The sequence below is a fragment of the Vipera berus genome (genome assembly GCF_964194415.1).
Source record: "Vipera berus genome assembly, chromosome: 1".
Taxonomy (NCBI): domain Eukaryota; kingdom Metazoa; phylum Chordata; class Lepidosauria; order Squamata; family Viperidae; genus Vipera; species Vipera berus.
The window spans coordinates 263,302,325-263,319,263 of NC_138202.1; the positions used below are offsets into that span (position 1 = coordinate 263,302,325).

Here is a 16,939-nt window from a genome sequence, read left to right on the forward strand (position 1 = left end):
GAGCCAGCGCTTGTCCGAGGACGTCTCCGTGGTCATGTGGCCGGCATGACTAGACGCCAAAGGCGCACGGAAGGCTGTTACCTTCCCACCGTAGTGGTCCCTATTTTTCTACTTGCATTTTTACGTGCTTTCGAACTGCTAGGTAGGCAGAAGCTGGGACAAGTAACAGGCGCTCACTCTGTTACGCGGCACTCGGGATTCGACCTGCCAAACTGCCGACCATCTGATCGACAAGCTCAGCGTCCTAACCCACTGAGCCACCGCGTCCCCTTCATTAAACTAGACATACCCAATTCTTTTTAAACTTTTAAAAGGAAAAAAGCCTGGCACTTATACTGATCTGAATCCTATGGGTTCCCTTAGTAGTACAGATTAAGGCAAATTGAAGGATATTAGCTACTTTAAAAGGGAGGTGGATTCTGCTAGCGATTAAAGATTGAAAAGGAAGCAGCAGCAAACTGAAGTGAAACTGAGCCCGTGGGCGATCATCATGCCCTGCAGATGAGGTGGCCCTGTCAGACTTGGCTGTTAATATGAAAGGAAGTGTCTGACACATTTCTGTAATTTGATCAATCGTACTTGCAACCAAAATAGTTTCCACCTCTGACTTGTTCAGAATTCTCAAGTGGACTATTCATTAGGATGAAAGCAAGCAACTCCTGGTCACACTCCCTATGAATCCGTGCATCTAGAAACAAAATAGGATGGGATGCATAATAAAAGCTTTGCCTATGGACAGAGCTCTAAAGAAGAGACAGTCGTCCAAAGAAGCATTATACATACTGTATTTTCTTTGCCCAATGATGTTCCACTAGGGCTGACATAACTGGTGAAAATTCTGGAATTGAATTGAAACTGACTGTTGCAGACAAACTTGACCTATCTCCTATGAAAAGAACAGATGCTAGCATGGAGATAGTTTCCCCAAGTTGATGGCAGCAAGGAAATCATCTGGGAGAATCCACTTTTTAGTTGATCTCAAGGTTTATATCAGGAATATTCTGGGTCTGATGAGACCTTCCATAATGACTTATGTTGTTGTTGTTGTTTAAAAAAAAACTAACTTCAGAATGCTTAATCCGACGGAAAACAGAGAAAAGCAAGTCTAATGAGTTAATGGATGTTTTTTTGGGGGGGACCCTTCCTAAGAATATTTGAATAGTGCTATATGTGAATATGTGAAATATTTGGGGTTCAAACTGCCATGGCTTGTTATTATGTTGACTTTAAAATTGTGATATATTATTTTTGAAAAACTGTATTAGTATCCTTTTTTAATGTAGAAGTGATGTGAAGAAATTTACTTGGACTTCAGTAAGGCATTTGATAAAGTAGATCACAACCTACTACTTAATAAGATAGAAAAATGTGGGTTAGACAGCATCACCACCAGATGGATTCATAGCTGGTTGACCGGCCGTACTCAGCATGTGGTCTTCAATGGAACCGCATCTACATGGAGGGAAGTGTGTAGTGGGGTGCCCCACGGCTCTGTTTTGGGCCCAGTGCTCTTCAACATCTTCATCAACGATTTGGATGAGGGGATAGATGGGGAACTCATCAAATTTGCAGACGACCCCAAGCTGGCAGGAATAGCCAACACTCCAGAAGACAGACTTAAGATACAGGAGGATCTGGACAGACTTGAACACTGGGCGCTATCTAACAAAATGAAATTCAGTGGTGAAAAAAGTAAGGTTCTACATTTAGGCAAGAAAAACCAAATGTACAGGTATAGTATAGGTGGTACCTTGCTCAATAGTAGTAACTGTGAGAGGGATCTTGGAGTCCTAGTGGACAATCACTTAAATATGAGCCAGCAGTGTGCTGCAGCTGCCAAAAAAGCCAACACAGTGCTAGGCTGCATTAACAGAGGCATAGAATTAAGACCATGTGAAGTATTAATACCATTTACAATGCCTTGGTAAGGCCACACTTGGAATACTGCATCCAGTTTTGGTTACCACGATGTAAAAAAGATGTCGAGACTCTAGAAAGAGTACAGAGAAGAGCAGCAAAGATGATTGGGGGACTGGAGGCTAAAACATATAGGGAACGGTTGTTGGAATTGGGTATGTGTAGTTTAATGAAGAGAAGGGTGAGGGGTGACATGATAGCAGTGTTCCAATATCTCAGGGGCTGCCACAAAGAAGAGGGAGCCAAGCTATTCTCCAAAGCACCTGAAAGCAGGACAAGAAGCAACAGATGGAAACTAGTCAAGGAGAGAAGCAACCTAGAACTAAGGAGAAACTTCCTGACAGTTCGAACAATTAACCAGTGGAACAACCTGCCTCCAGAAGCTGTGAATGCTCCAATACTGGAAGTTTTTAAGAAGAGACTGGCAGCCATTTGTATGAAATGGTATAGGGTTTCCTGCCTGAGCAGGGGGTTGGACTAGATGACCTTCAAGGTCCCTTCCAACTTTACTATGATTATGATTAAATAATCTTGTTCTTAAAATTGGTAATAATTAAAAAAAACCTTGTTATATGAGAGATTTGGTAGATAACGGGATTTTTATTTTAGATCAACTAGTAGATAATAATGATGAGTTTTCATTTTCTTTGTTAAAAGATAAATACCATTTGTCTGTTGCCACCTAATGGCAGCATTTACAATTACACCACTTATGGATACCTCAGTTTGCGGTAGCAGCATTTTTAGCTTCAGAAACACTTGAATTATTAAAAGGGATCATTAATCCAAGAGACAAGAAAGTCTACAATTAATCTTAGTAAACAATTGTTATCAATAAATCAGTCTGATATGCCTATTTTAAAGACTAAATGGATACGATCATTTTAAACGCTGAATGGAACAAGTGGAGAACCACATTTTATCTACAAATTAGGGAATAATTTTAATCTCAATAACAGATGTCTCAGTAGATTTTTTTTTTGGTCAGGTAGTTAGAATAGGATCCATGTAGTTTTTCTTGCTAGTATTTATCAGAAGTGGTTTACCCTTAGGTTCTTTCTAGGCCTAAGAGACTGTAACTGGCCCAAGGTCACCGAGCTGATTTTATGGCTAAGAGTCACAATTTCCTTGTTTCTAGCAAACTATATCAAGCTGGCTTTCCAACAGATCTTCAACTATGGCTTATTCAACAAAAAGTAAGATTTCAGGTTTATTGGGCACTATTGAACTTGTACAGAAAAGTAATGAACGAATGCTTTTGGAGATGCTAGATTTTACAATGTTCTTATGTTGCCCTCTAGGAAGAAGTAATTAGTAATTAATTACTGTATTCATTTGACTTTGAGGTAAACTTTAATATTTTGGGATGCCCAAATTGTTTTAAGCTGCATGCCAGTTACCTAAAAATTGACATTTGGACAACTGAAATGGATTTTCTTCTTTCATATTCTCTTTGTTCTGTTAGATAGCTAGATAGCTACCTAACCACACTCTGTAACCATGTTTTACTCATGTTTTACTCAGGTTTATAAGGTATACATGATATTTTTTGCTATGTTAACAATACCAGTAACTGCAGAAAGGTCATTCTCTAAACTAAAGCATACAAAGGAATCATCTGTGCAACAGGTCACAAAGGTTTGTTGCTACTCTTGACTGAGAATGAGCTTGCCAGAAAAATATACACAATATTCTGAAGATAAGTCAGGTGTTATCAGATGAATTTGAGTAACCCTTTATAACACACCTGCACATGACCTAAAAGGATGATGTTGTGTTCCTACTGGGCTGTATAGGATTGACTCACTGTGGCTGCACAGCACAGACATACAACATGTGAGACCAATAAACTATACAAACAGAAGAGGGTAAGAGTGATAGTAACCAACTTCATTGACTGCCTGGCTCCTTGTCTAGAAAATAAGTCACTACTGCTGGTGGTTTAATTATGGGGGATTTGCTTTCTATAAGGCAAGCCTGAGGGAGAGAAGGGGATAGGATAGGAGAGGTTTCTGTGGGGCAGGCCTGAGGGAATGAAGGGGATAGGATAGGAGGCTTCTGTGGGGCAAGCCTGAGACAGTCAAGGGGCAAGGATAGGAGAGGTTTCTGTGGGGCAGGCCTGAGAGAGTGAAAGGGATAGGATAGGAGGCTTCTGTGGGGCAAGCCTGAGAGAGTGAAGGGGCAAGGATAGGAGAGGTTTCTGTGGAGCAGGCCTAAGGGAGTGAAAGGGATAGGAGGCTTCTGTGGGGCAAGCTTGAGAGAGTGAAGGGGCAAGGATAGGAGAGGCTTCTGTGGGGCAGGCCTGAGGGAGAGAAGGGGATAGGATAGGAGAGGCTTCTGTGGGGCAAGCCTGAGGGAGAGAAAGAGATAAAAGAGGTTTCTGTGTGGCAAACCAAGAGCCTTGGTGGAGCAGTGGGCTAATGCCTCCTTAAGTAACACCAGCTGCCTGCAATTAGTGCAGGTTCGAGTCCCACCAGGCTCAAGGTTGACTCAGCCTTCCATCCTTCCGAGGTAGGTAAAATGAGGACCCAGATTGTTGGGGGCAATAAGCTGACTTTGTAATAATGCTGCTTGGGGAGGGGGGAAAGCCCTAATAAGCAGGCATATACATAGAATGAAGGCTATTGCTAAGCACATTGATTTGTGCTTTAGATTGTAAGCCACCCTGAGTCTTCGGAGAAGGGCGGGATATAAACGGGATTAAAAGAAAAAAAATCAGAAAGAGAGAGAGAGAGAGAGAGAGAGAGAGAAAGGAAGAAGAACTACTGACCAGCCACCTGATGGCTTTCTCAGCATGTGACCTGTCTGACTACTGACCATCACCTCATCATGTGTTCCAGGCAGGCAGAGGTGCCTAAGCGAGGGACCACTGTGGACCGGCAGCCATACCAAGAGGGCCAAGGGAACCCCAGACTCCAACGGTGTATTCGGGGATTAGCACTACAGAAGTATGCACATTTTGCAGGGAAAAATTTCACTTGCTTACCTGGCTATTTGGATGACGCTAGTTCAGATTTGATTGTGGAGCTTTTTTTGGTTCGGGCTGCTTGCAACATCTGCATTTTGGCATGGAGGTTGGTTTGACTTCTTCCTATCGAACAGTCTTCAGTGTTTTTACAGCAGTGATTACTACAGAAACTATAGCTCTTGAACTTCGTAGCTTGGGAAGATGGACAACATAAAACAAACTGAAAATAACTCTATAACAAATGGTAAAATGATAAAAAATGTCTACAGCACAAAGAACAATGTGAAAAGGAAGACAAGTTTAAATATTGTTGTGTAAGAAAGGGATGAAAACAAGACAAGGATGAGAATAAGTAAAATGATAGGCTGGAACATCTGAGGAAAGTAAATAGAAAGACAAGACATTGCTACATTATTAAAACCGCAAAGTTGACTTTTCAAGAGGAAAAAACCCAACATCAAACCTTTCTACCTAATCTTGTGAAAATTGTGTATGTCAGATCCAAATGGCTGTACAAAAAGAATCTGAAGGAATCTTGCAACAGTAATATTGGTAATGTAATAATTGTAATATTTTCCTGAAATATCTTATGACTTTTCCCATTTGGGTGCTGATTGCTGCTGGGGAGGTACTTTGGTCTCATAAACTGAGAGCAAACCCCACTCCTTACTAGCTTTGAGTAATGAAACATATACAAGAAAACAACCAAACTCAGAGAGAACCAAGGACCCCTCCTTTCATCCCTGAGCTACAAATATTCTCTTTTATTGGTAGAATTAACAAATTAAAAAGTGGATTGACTCAAATACTGGTAGGCTGCCAGTTTTGCTTTTTCTCATCATTCCTACTTTTGCTTATTTGTCAAAAAATGAAGATTAACAGGGCAGCTGGCAGGCAGGCCCTGGGTGCCCTGCTATTCTCTTCCCTCTCTTAGCCAAAGAAAAAGGAGGCAAGCAAACCACTCTAAAGCCCCCCCCCCCGAAACAGGAAGAGCAGGAAGGAAACCCTGAAACCAAGCCAGAGTTCCCATTCCCATTAACCTTGTTACTCACATTCACCCAGGCCTTTGCCTTGGAGTCTCAGCAAAAGAACACAAGATAGGTTGCTACAATTTGTTGTTGTTGTTGTTTTTTTGCAGTTCTACTGCTCTAGCCTATGGGCAGAAAGCCTTCCATTAAGGAAATCACCCAACGCCCTTCTGGCTATCTTTTTCAGAGCCAAGTTAAGACATTCTTCCAGGCAGCTGGTATTTTAGAATTAAACAGTTAAGTTTCATTTGTAAATGTTAATATCACACTATGCTGAGATAAGACCTTTTATATATTTTATTTTCCCCCCCGCTATTTATTGTGTATTTCAATTTTAAATTAAGATTTTTATCTGTCTTTTTTCTAGTTATATACATTTTATAAATCCGTTAATAATATGGGTGAATTTAAAAAAAGCTAAACATTACCACTCAACTTTTTAACCAATCCACACAGTTCTTACTAGGTAAGTATCCAATAATGTAATCCTCTTATGCTATACTTGTACAAAACCTAAGAATCCAATATTGGAACAATAATCTGGGAAATTTAAATTGCAGAGAAATTAAACGGTGTCTTCTTCAACTCACATAACTACACGTGAAAGTAGCTTAAGTTTTCAACTTTTCGCCTGGGCTAAAACTCCTTCTCTTCAATGCCTTTGACTAAATAAAAATCTACCTGACTCACTGACAAAGGTTCATCTGTACTTCGATCATCTGAAGCCTTTGGAACTTCTAGTCTGTCAATGAAGGCCTGGAGTTCTTTCCTAAACGCCTTCATCTGGGCATTGATCCGATGAAGAAGTTCGTGCTCCCGTATCCTACTTCCATCGTCTTCATCGGCCAGAAGTCCAAACAGGTCCCCGTTTGCCACATAAATTCTCGCTTCAGTGATGATAGTGCTGGTGTCAGAAATCAAGCGGTCAATAGTCTTGCCCAGGCGTTCGGCTTCACAGCGGATGTCCTTGGTTTGTTGCCGGTCATTAAAGCTTTTCTGCCATCCTACCGGGGTTGGGTAGAAGGATCTTGTGGGGGTCAAGCAACGGATGTTGCGGACCTCCTCTGAGTCACTTTCTCCACCAATGGGCCCTTCTCTTTTGCGGTGAGGGGGGCGAGAATCCTCATCACTTTCTTTCTTCCCTGCCTCACTTTCAGCATCGCTGTCTCTGGGACTCCCTTGGATCCCCAGATGAGAGGCTAAATCATAGCGCTGCATGTTGGACATCAGTATCCTGTTCTCATACTGGAGCTGCATGACTTTGCCACTGAGTTCATTGATTTGCATGCGGGCAGCCTTCAGTTCTTCCTGAAGTATTTCTGTCTTGGCACTGTCATGGTGTCGTGAACTATCGTGAGTTCCAGTCTTGTATTTGTATTTGTTCAGCTCTGCAGTGACACGTTTGTTTTGTTCTTCTGCATCAGTTAAGTTCCTCCTCAACAGTTCAGTCTCATCTTCAACTAACTGCAGATGCTGCCTTAACTCTGACAGAGACTCATTGGGGTCTCCCAGGAGCGGGTTGGCTGCCCCTGAGAAATCATCTCCTCTTAAGTCATCAAGCTCTGCTTTCAGTCCTCTGTTCTCCACTTCCAGTTCCACTATTTTTCTTCCAAGGATATTGGCTTCTTCCTCTACTAACCTCAGACGGAGCTTGAGTTCTGCTTCTCTTGTGCTAGGTGGACCTCCTGCTTCCCCTTTTGGTAAGGGACTGTCTAGATCACCATAAAATGACCTATATTTCTGAAGATCGTGCTCAAATCTGTCCTTCTCCTTGTCCACTTTGGCTAATTTTTTCCTCATCAGAGCAGCCTCTTCTTTGATAAACTGCAGCTGGCATTTCAGATCTTCACTGTCCTCCTGCGACAAAGAATAATCCCCAGTTATATTGCTTACTCAAAGGGATGCCAAATGACAATTTAGTACAAAACATCAATATATCCAATATATACATATACGGTGGGTAGGTAAGTAGGTAGGTAGGCAGGGATAGATAGATAGATAGATAGATAGATAGATAGATAGATAGATAGATAGATAGATAGATAGATATGGATGGATGGATGGATAGATGGATGGATGGATGCAGTGCTTTTTTTGTAAAAGAAAAAGGTGCCGGAACTCACACGTCATACAACCCGCCTTGCCTACCCTACAAGGTTCCGTCCAAAAAAGGTGCCGGAACTCCGTTCTGAGCGTTCTATGACAAAAAAAGCCCTGGATGGATGATATATTTATTTGTAAGCTTCCCAAGTTCACTGAAAGTGAGTGGGCAACCATATATATTCTCTAAACAAACAAAATCTATCCCAGTAAACTTTACTAGAGTTTCCCGATAAATTTTAAGGAAGACAAAACTTTAATCCTCTTATATGTGCAATACTTGCAAATGAAAAACCTGTTGTTAGATCTGTCCAATTTTAATTAGAATGCTGACACTTCAAAGGCAAGTGTCAAAATAATGCTCAACAAAATAAAGCAAAGAAACAAATCAGAATAATATTCCTAGTACAAGTTGCCAATCAGTGTCTCAGCAGGTGGCAACACCTGCTTTTCTTTGTCTGGCTCAAAAGCTAAGCAGGGTCTTATTACTTAGATAGGAGATCACTAGGCAATCCAAAGGGTGGAAAACTAGTTTGGAAAATTGAAAACCAAGAAGAAAATGACAATCACTTCCACATAATTTACAAAATAACCCTTCATGGATATTCCTGTGAAATCACCAATGATTTCAAGTCAAAGAAAGCTTTATTTTGTTCAATCAACAGGAGCTACCTCTATTACACATCTGTTTGGGTTTGTTGCATTCATGCATCACACGTCAAATAAAAGCAATTTAAAGAAAATGTAACGTGTGAACTAGCCTTGAATTTGGCCATTAGGAACACCTAAAAAAGAATCTTCTAGAAACATTAAAACAAAGGATGATGATGATGTCATAGAAACAAGTTTGGTGACATCTTTTTAGGTAATATAATAGTGGAAGCATTGATCAGGATAATATTTCAGACAAAATTTAAAAATGCAGAAGCCAGAATTCCTCTGCATTTATCCATGGAACATAGACTAACAAGTTAGAGGCATAACATGGGAGTTAGACAGGATGTCTTGATGCCACTGATGCGATTTCCATACTTTCAACAAAGAGTGTGATTCGAGTGTTAAGTTGCATCCTTTGCCATCTACAGAAACATGATCATTTCGGTCCTAATCTGATAAATGTGTTTCATAAAAAGAGCCCTGGTTTTCACACAGTTGACTAAGGAAAGGTTTGCAATCATCTAGAGGGAATCCTCGACATATGACCACAATGGAGCCCAGAATTTATGTTGCTTAGTGAGAAATTTATTAAGTGAGTTTTGCTCCCATGTTATGACCTTTCCTACCATAGTTATTAATTGAATCATTGCAGCTGTTTAGTTAGTAAATTGTTAAGTGCATCTGGCTTCCCCATTGACTTTGCTTGTCAGAAGGTCGCAAAAGGGGATAACATGACCCCAGGACACTACAACCGTCATAAATGTGAGTTGTCACACATCCGAATGTAAATCACGTAACCATGGGGATGCTGCAACGGTCATGTGTGTGAAAAATGGTCATAAGTCATTTTTTTCAGTGCCGTTGTAACTTCAAATGGTCACTAAATGAACTGTTGTTAAGTTGAGGACTACCTATATTCCATCACTTAAATGGTCATATGGTTTACTGCATTGTACCATGGGACAGAAAAAAATATTCTGAATCACCTCAGCAGACATCTGTTGTGACCTTTTTTCTGATTTTTGCAAATCTTTGCTTCCTCTTCTTTTCATACACTGTTGGGAAAGAAAGAGAAGATAAAACAACCATTTTACTAAATGCATGCTATCCAAGGTTATTAAACCACCATTCAAACAACATGAAAATTTCCAGCTTTTTCTTTAAATAATATTTTTGGTTTCATCCTCCAGAGATGGTTATGTTGAAACCAGGACAGAGTAATTAAATGTTCTTTAAATGTCCTTGTTCTTATTCATCTCAATGCAAATAGCAAGGAACACGTCAAAAATTAATAGTAGTGCGTAAGTATTATTATTATTATTATTATTTATTATATTTGTATACCGCCCTTCTCCCAAGGGACTCAGGGCGGTGAACAGGGCACATATAAATAGAGAATACAAAAATTAAAAGAATTAAATAATCGCCCAGATAAGAACAATAACAGTATAAAAACCCCATTAAAAACCCTAACATCCCCCATCAGGCCAGGCCAGCTTGTTCAAATAAATGGGTCTTCAGACCGCGTCGGAAGGAGCGAAGGTCCGGTGCCATCCGTAGCTCGACCGGCAGCTGGTTCCATAAAGCCGGAGCGCCCACAGAGAAGGCCCTCCCCCTGGGGGCCACCAGCCGACATTCTCTGACCGGAGGCACCCTGAGGAGGCCCTCTCTGTGGGAACGCACAGGGCGGAGGGAAGTTGACGCCGGCAGCAGGTGATCCCTGAGGTACTGCGGACCCATGCCATGTAGGGACTTAAAGACCATTACCAGAACCTTGAATCTCACCCGGAAGACAACTGGTAACCAATGCAGCTCGCGGAGCAAAGGTGTAACATGGGAGTACCGGGAAACTCCCAAGACAACTCTCGCGGCTGCATTCTGTACCAGTTGGAGCCTCCGAGTGGTCTTCAAGGGAAGCCCCATGTAAAGAGCATTGCAGTAGTCCAGACGAGAGGTCACGAGCGCATGAGTGACCGTACACAGGGCAAGCACCAAATAGCATTTTTAAACACGTTGAATCAGGTACTGCCTTCAACACAACTGTATTCACTGAAGAGATCAAAATAAAAAATAGTCTGAAATAGTCAGATCTGCAGGTTGCTTACCATGATAAAATAACAAATGGGACTTTCAAACCTGTCTAGAAAGCAAAATTGCTTTTCACCCACGGATCAGCTGTAACCAGTCCAGTCAGAGAAGAGACAGGAGACATAGCAAAGTGGTATATCACAACCCTTGATGTACCTATCCCACCTCGGCCAATTTTGCCTGTCCCCCTCCCAGTGAGCAGCTTGTCACTAACCTCTTTCATTTTGTCAAATTCATTCTGAAGAGCGTGTTTAGTAATCTCGGCTTCTATCAGCTGCTGCCTTAACTTTTCATTTTCATCTTCTGTGGTGGAGCGTTTTTCTTCCACGTTTTCCAACTCATGGTGAAGTCTTACAGAAACATCTTTTGCAACCTACATGGAAGGACACTTAACATTTTCAAGCGGGAAAACAACTTTCACAGCAGAGCTTACTATCCTCATGAAGTTTAGGGGTGTGTGTGTTGCGACCAACTTATATCAGTTCCATTAAATACTGAATAAAATGTTCTTCCTATTATTTTTTTTAAAAAATGAGGGCAGTTAGGGTTGCTTCAGGCATTCCAGTTTAGTCTTTTGAGACTATGATGAATAGAAATCCCAAAGATTAATTCTTTGATCATTAGAATCATGGGTCCAATCCAGCCAGCAACTGGCAGGAAGTCTGATTTTTCTCAGGGGAATTACCACCTTAGGGAGGGAAAGTAGGGCAAAAATTGAATTAACAAAGTACAGGTAGTCCTTGATGTATGACAATTGAGCCTAAAATTTCTGTTGTTAAGTGAGACATTTGTTAAGTGAGTTTTGCCCCATTTTGTGACCTTTCTTGCCACAGTTATTAGGTGAATCACTGCAGTTTATTCGTTAGTAACCCGGCTGTTAAGTGAAACTGGTTTCCCCATTGACTTTGCTTGTCAAAGGTCACAAAAGGTGATCACGTGACCCCAGGACAGTCATAAATATGAACCAGTTCCCAAGCATACAAATTTTGATCACATGATCATAGAGATGCTGCAAAGGTCGTAACTTTGAAAAACAGTTGTAAGTCACATTTTTCAGTGCTGTTCTAACTTTGAATGGTCACTAAAAGAACAGTTGTAAGTCAAGGACTACCTGTATAGTAAATGATAAGGAGACATCTTCATTGGTAGATCTAGGAAAGCCAAAACCACATTGGTATAAAATATTTAGTTAACTATTGAACAAGTTTTACTGTAGCTGTTATTGAAAATAAAAAACTCCTGTATTATTACACTGCAATGCAATTATATTTCATACTTTCATCTTGGCAATTCTTCTTTTAGTGCTCAGCTACCAGCCCAAGCGTTGGGTAATTAGTTTTTTTGATTTTAGCCCAGGCAGATGTCTCATAAAACTCATTTTAATATTCTTTCTTCCAAGTTGGTATGTAAAGATTTATGACTTTAATATTCTTTTTCCTAGATCGAACATCTCAAAGAAAAAAGAACTAGTTAGAAGCAACCTTAGTATTTATTGGAAAGCAACCATTATAACATTGATCCATTCTTACAGGAAATTCAGTATAAACTATTAATAAACAGGATAAAGATTTTTACACCAATGACTCTGCCATGATAACAATCTCATGACATATTTACAGAGTATGTAAACCCAAGATATGATGCAGATTTAATTTATATTTTATTGATTTAAGTCATAGTAAAAGAATATTGAAAGCTGGCTTCTCTTTTGTCTTCCCTCCCTCTTATATCCCACTGAATTAGGACAAAGTCAGTCTGAGCTTCTTTATCACACATTCTATTTCCCAAACTTAAACCATGCTTTTGTTTTTGCAACTATTTCTGCATACTTTGGTTTCAGAGATCCATTTCTGAGGATCTCTACGTTGATTCTGGGATTGTAACATTAACTGGAGTTATATCCTTTTTTGTTTCAATTGAAAGAAACAAATGGTATGTGGCATTGATTTCACTAAAATTAAATTAAATTAAATTATAAGCCTTAAGGTTGTAATTTCTTTTGGAAGTCAATGAAATATCTCTTAATTGATCACCTGGAATGTGATCTCTACTGACTCCGTGGTTATTGGATATTTCTAAATAATTGAGTAAGGGGGGGAAAAGTAAAATAATGAGCATAAGGGGTTAGGATCTACATGAGAGACATATCATTCTGATGACTGTCAGATGTTTTGGACTATAGTCTCATAACTGACAAATCAGGTTGGTTCTGATTGATGAAAAATGTCCGAAAAACCAAGACAGTATCATAATTTGATTGTTTTTTTTTTCATCAATTGCTCCAAATTACCTTTAAATCCTGTTCCAAGCTACGAAGAAGTTCTCCATCAATTTCTCCGGTCTGTGCATAACGGAGCTTTTTCCGCTCTGCTTTTCGAAGACGATACTGAAGGATTCTACAGTTTTTGTTAGCTCTCTCCAATTCATGGCGCACTTCCTGAAGCTGGCAAGCATCCTCTTCAAAAAAGCTGTCCCTCATCTCATCCATTTCAGTTCTAAGTTCATCTATTTCGTTCTGACATACATTCAGAAGAAAAGCATAAAATGACATCAGATCACATTGATAAAGAACACAAGATATGGTAATTTACCCATAGTTCTTAAATAACTGTTACGAGAGAAGCATATGGCTTCCCACTAACTTCCTTATCCTAAATGGCAGAAGAAGAAAAATTGTGATCCCAAATTAAGAATTGATCCATTTAGATTTCAAATATTCCTTGAATTGGCCAAAATAAGACATTAAAAGAAGCATGTGCACATGTAGCGCAATGAAACTGGTTCATAAGCCAGAATAATTCCCAAATATGTCAGCCGTGTATGTTTTACAGTGCATGCATGTGGCAATGAGAAGCATGAAGAATGGAGTAGAACATCTGGCAAATCATATTCAACTACTGTATGTGTATTTTTATCTCTGAAAGGTGCAATAATACTAGAATATTTATTTAGAAAATCATAATTTCTAAAATGTCCATAATTCAGGGAATCTCAAACTGGGTTGAAGCCACTAGAGAATCAAGAATAATTTAGAGGGTAGTCATAATTTCTCTAACATGCAAGCGAAGCAGAAGTATTGTCAAATCAAAGTATGGTCTTTGATCCTCAGTTTGCCTTAGCAAGTCCATAGATGGCAGTTTCTATACCACAAAGTCTGAAAATCTTTGAGGAACATAGATAAAAGTGTAATTATTAAAAGTGAATGTCTTACTTCTTGTCCAACCCTAACTCCAATGAAACCATTATCTTTATTTATTGATTGATTCATTTATATTTATATCCCGCCTTTATTTTGTGCAACTCAATTTATGGGAAGTCACAGATTATTATTTTATGGAGTTGTAAGTACCACTAGGTTATTATGACTTTTACTTCATCAGTTTGCTGAAATGAACCTCATTTTAACTTATATAGCTATAGTCAATTTGGTGTAGAATAGGACAAGCAAATCCTCTAGTCTAGAATGTAAGCTGAAATATATATAAAAAATCCTGCCTGAGGATGGAAATATTGTATTATATTCACATCAAAGTTCATAGCCAAGGATTTATGCACTCCCTTCCCCACCCTTCTCTTAAACCACAAAACAAACCAGTAGGTATCTTGACTACAACTTAATCTCCTCAAAGGAGAATTCACCATTAGCATTCCTTCTCCTTTCTTTTGTGGAACAGACTAAAACACCACCAGCACGTGCACATATACACTGGAACTGAGGCAGACCCCCATTATTCCTTCCCTTCTGTATCTTTTGCTCACCTTGAGGTTTTCATTCTCCTCCTCCAGTTTCTCCATCTCTTCCTGCAGCTCCTGCTGGGATTCCTGGGTGGTGTTGCCTTCCATAGTTCCACTGAGGCCATCGCTACCTTCATTTGCAGGCAGCACCATGGAGGAGGAGGAGGAAGTCGAGGAGGGCAAACTGCCCACATTGCCATTAGCTTTGTGGTTACCTTTGTTCTGCATCTGGGTTGCTGATAACCCTTTCCTGAGATGAAACTGAATGAGCTCACTTTGCAGGCATCCTTCTTTCCAGTAGTTGCCATTGTTCACTGACAGAGCCTGGCCTTTCCCTGAACTACAAGGTGACGAAGAAGCTGAAGTTGCCTCTCCTGCACTCTTCTGCGTAGGCTTGTTTGTTTTACCCCTGTTCCAGCTCTTGGATGGCAGCTGAGAAAGAACAAAACTACCTACCCTTTCCCCCTTCCCTCCTGATACAAGCTGTTGCTCTCCAGCTCTAGGACCTGTAAGTTCGGTGTCTTTGGGAGGTGCCTCTCGTGCTTCAGCTGCAGGACCTGGATTTGGCCTGGGACACCCTCCTGCCGAGACCAGGAATGAGGCAGGCTGCTCTTCAGCACCATCCCCAGCGTGGACAGCTCCCAACAGAACTGAGCTCCTTGTTGGTGTAGCCTGTAAGGGCAGCTTGTCTCCTTCTGTTCCTCCACCCTTGACCCGGCTAGTTTTCTGCCCTGTTGGTGACTGCTGCAATAGCTGTTGCCGGGTAGAGCTTGCTTTCGAGACAGGAACTGCAGCTGCTGCTGTGAAGCGGGATGAATTGGCAGCTGGCAAGGGCTGGCGGACAAGAGACTCCTTGGGCCTACCTGGAGAGAATGCACGCTGCTGCTTAGTTCGGCTGCTGCTTAGTTCGACTGCTGCTGCCCTCAGGAAGCAAACGAGGAGAGGCGGTTGCAGCACCGCCTCCGCTAGGCTGCTGGCTCATGGCTAAATCAACCTAAATCAGAGGTTGCTGAAATATTCAGCCCTCTTTGGTTCATTGTCTTCCTGCCCTCCTTCGGCTGCTAGTCAGCGAAGCACACACAGAAGCCTTGTCAACAGCCTTGCCACTCCACACAAAGCAAGCCTATTCACCACACGAAGAACAATGTGCCTATAATAAAGGGGGTGGGGTTTGAAATTGCTCCATGAGGTTAGCTCACTATCTTAGATGTAACAGAGCAGGCCCTGACTGGAAGCTTGCTTTTAAATCCCTGAAGCAACAAGCAGTTCTCATTTCTCATCTGAACAGACTGAATCCTCCAGCTGCAGCTACTTTTCTTAAAGTGCTTCTTCCATAAACCAGATGTTCCAAAGCCAGTGAGGATGGATCCATTCAGTAGTTTCAAAACAGATTGGTTTGTGCCTACAAGGCCCAGCATAGTTAAAATCAGTCTCTTCCAGCTGGGAGGAGAAAACTGTGATGAGGCTTAAAACAATCCATATTTAACATGCTGTAAAATAAATCAATGAGAGATCTGTTAGAAAACTCTAATTCCACATATGTATCATATGTCTAATAGTGGTTTTCCCAACCACCCCCACCTTCTTCCCATATTCTAACAAACTCTTGAATGTGTTGAGGGGGATTCAGGGACAATGAAAACTCAAATAATCGTGATTAAAAAATAAACACATTTATTCAAATAAGAACATTAGTGAAGGGAGGAAGAGGTTGAATAAATTGCTTTCAGTGGGTACATCCTCAGCTATCAATTGTAAAAGTCAAAAACAACATTAAGACACTTTAGTCAGAAGCAAGCCCCAATGAATTCAATAGCCTTAAATTACAAAGCAAAGTCAATACAGCATTGTAGCCTTCATTTAACTCAAATTCTTATTTTGCTGTTAGCTTTTGTGAAACTGTCAGTTTACTTTACAATACAGCCACACCAGCCAAGTGTTTCTTTACAAGTACTAGAAACAAGAGGGTGAAATATGAAACAATCTTCATTGTTGAATGGAAGGATGGTTTGATTTGTAAGGCTTAGCTAAATTTGCATATACATCAGTTCGTGAACCTAACTTCTGTTTTACTCCACCTCATATCAACACTGAGGCAAAGAAAATGTATGGAAAATTTTCACACATTGTATGAACCCTTTGTTTAAACAGAGAAGAAACACCCCCTTCCTTAGCCTGATATTCTCCAAATAACTTTTATGGTCCTGTTTTCATTGTTTTACCTAGCTGATCATATCTGGCCTGAGATTCTGGGAATTATATTTTAATACAGGGAAGGCATCAAGATAGAGAAGATTGATCTAATTAGTAAGCCCTGATTAAGTAGGATTTTTTTTCTTGCTGTATTTGCACAGATGTAATAGTTTCCATAGCAGAAGCAGAATCTCAACTTTCTCAAGGTGACCCCTCTTAAGCCAATATTGTTATTTACTTTAACAGATTTATA

The 16,939-nt window shown here is 40.4% G+C and overlaps 1 protein-coding gene across 1 annotated transcript; it reads right to left on the minus strand.

Moving 5' to 3' along the window:
* Positions 1-5,148: 5,148 nt before the first annotated feature.
* Positions 5,149-15,475, minus strand: MTCL3 (MTCL family member 3; the record flags this gene model as incomplete). Its single annotated transcript, XM_081327092.1, is given in 7 exon segments — positions 5,149-5,259; positions 6,595-7,770; positions 9,657-9,725; positions 10,973-11,131; positions 13,049-13,273; positions 14,518-15,396; positions 15,398-15,475. Coding segments are annotated over 7 exon segments (2,697 nt in total).
* Between the last annotated feature and the right edge of the window lie 1,464 nt (positions 15,476-16,939).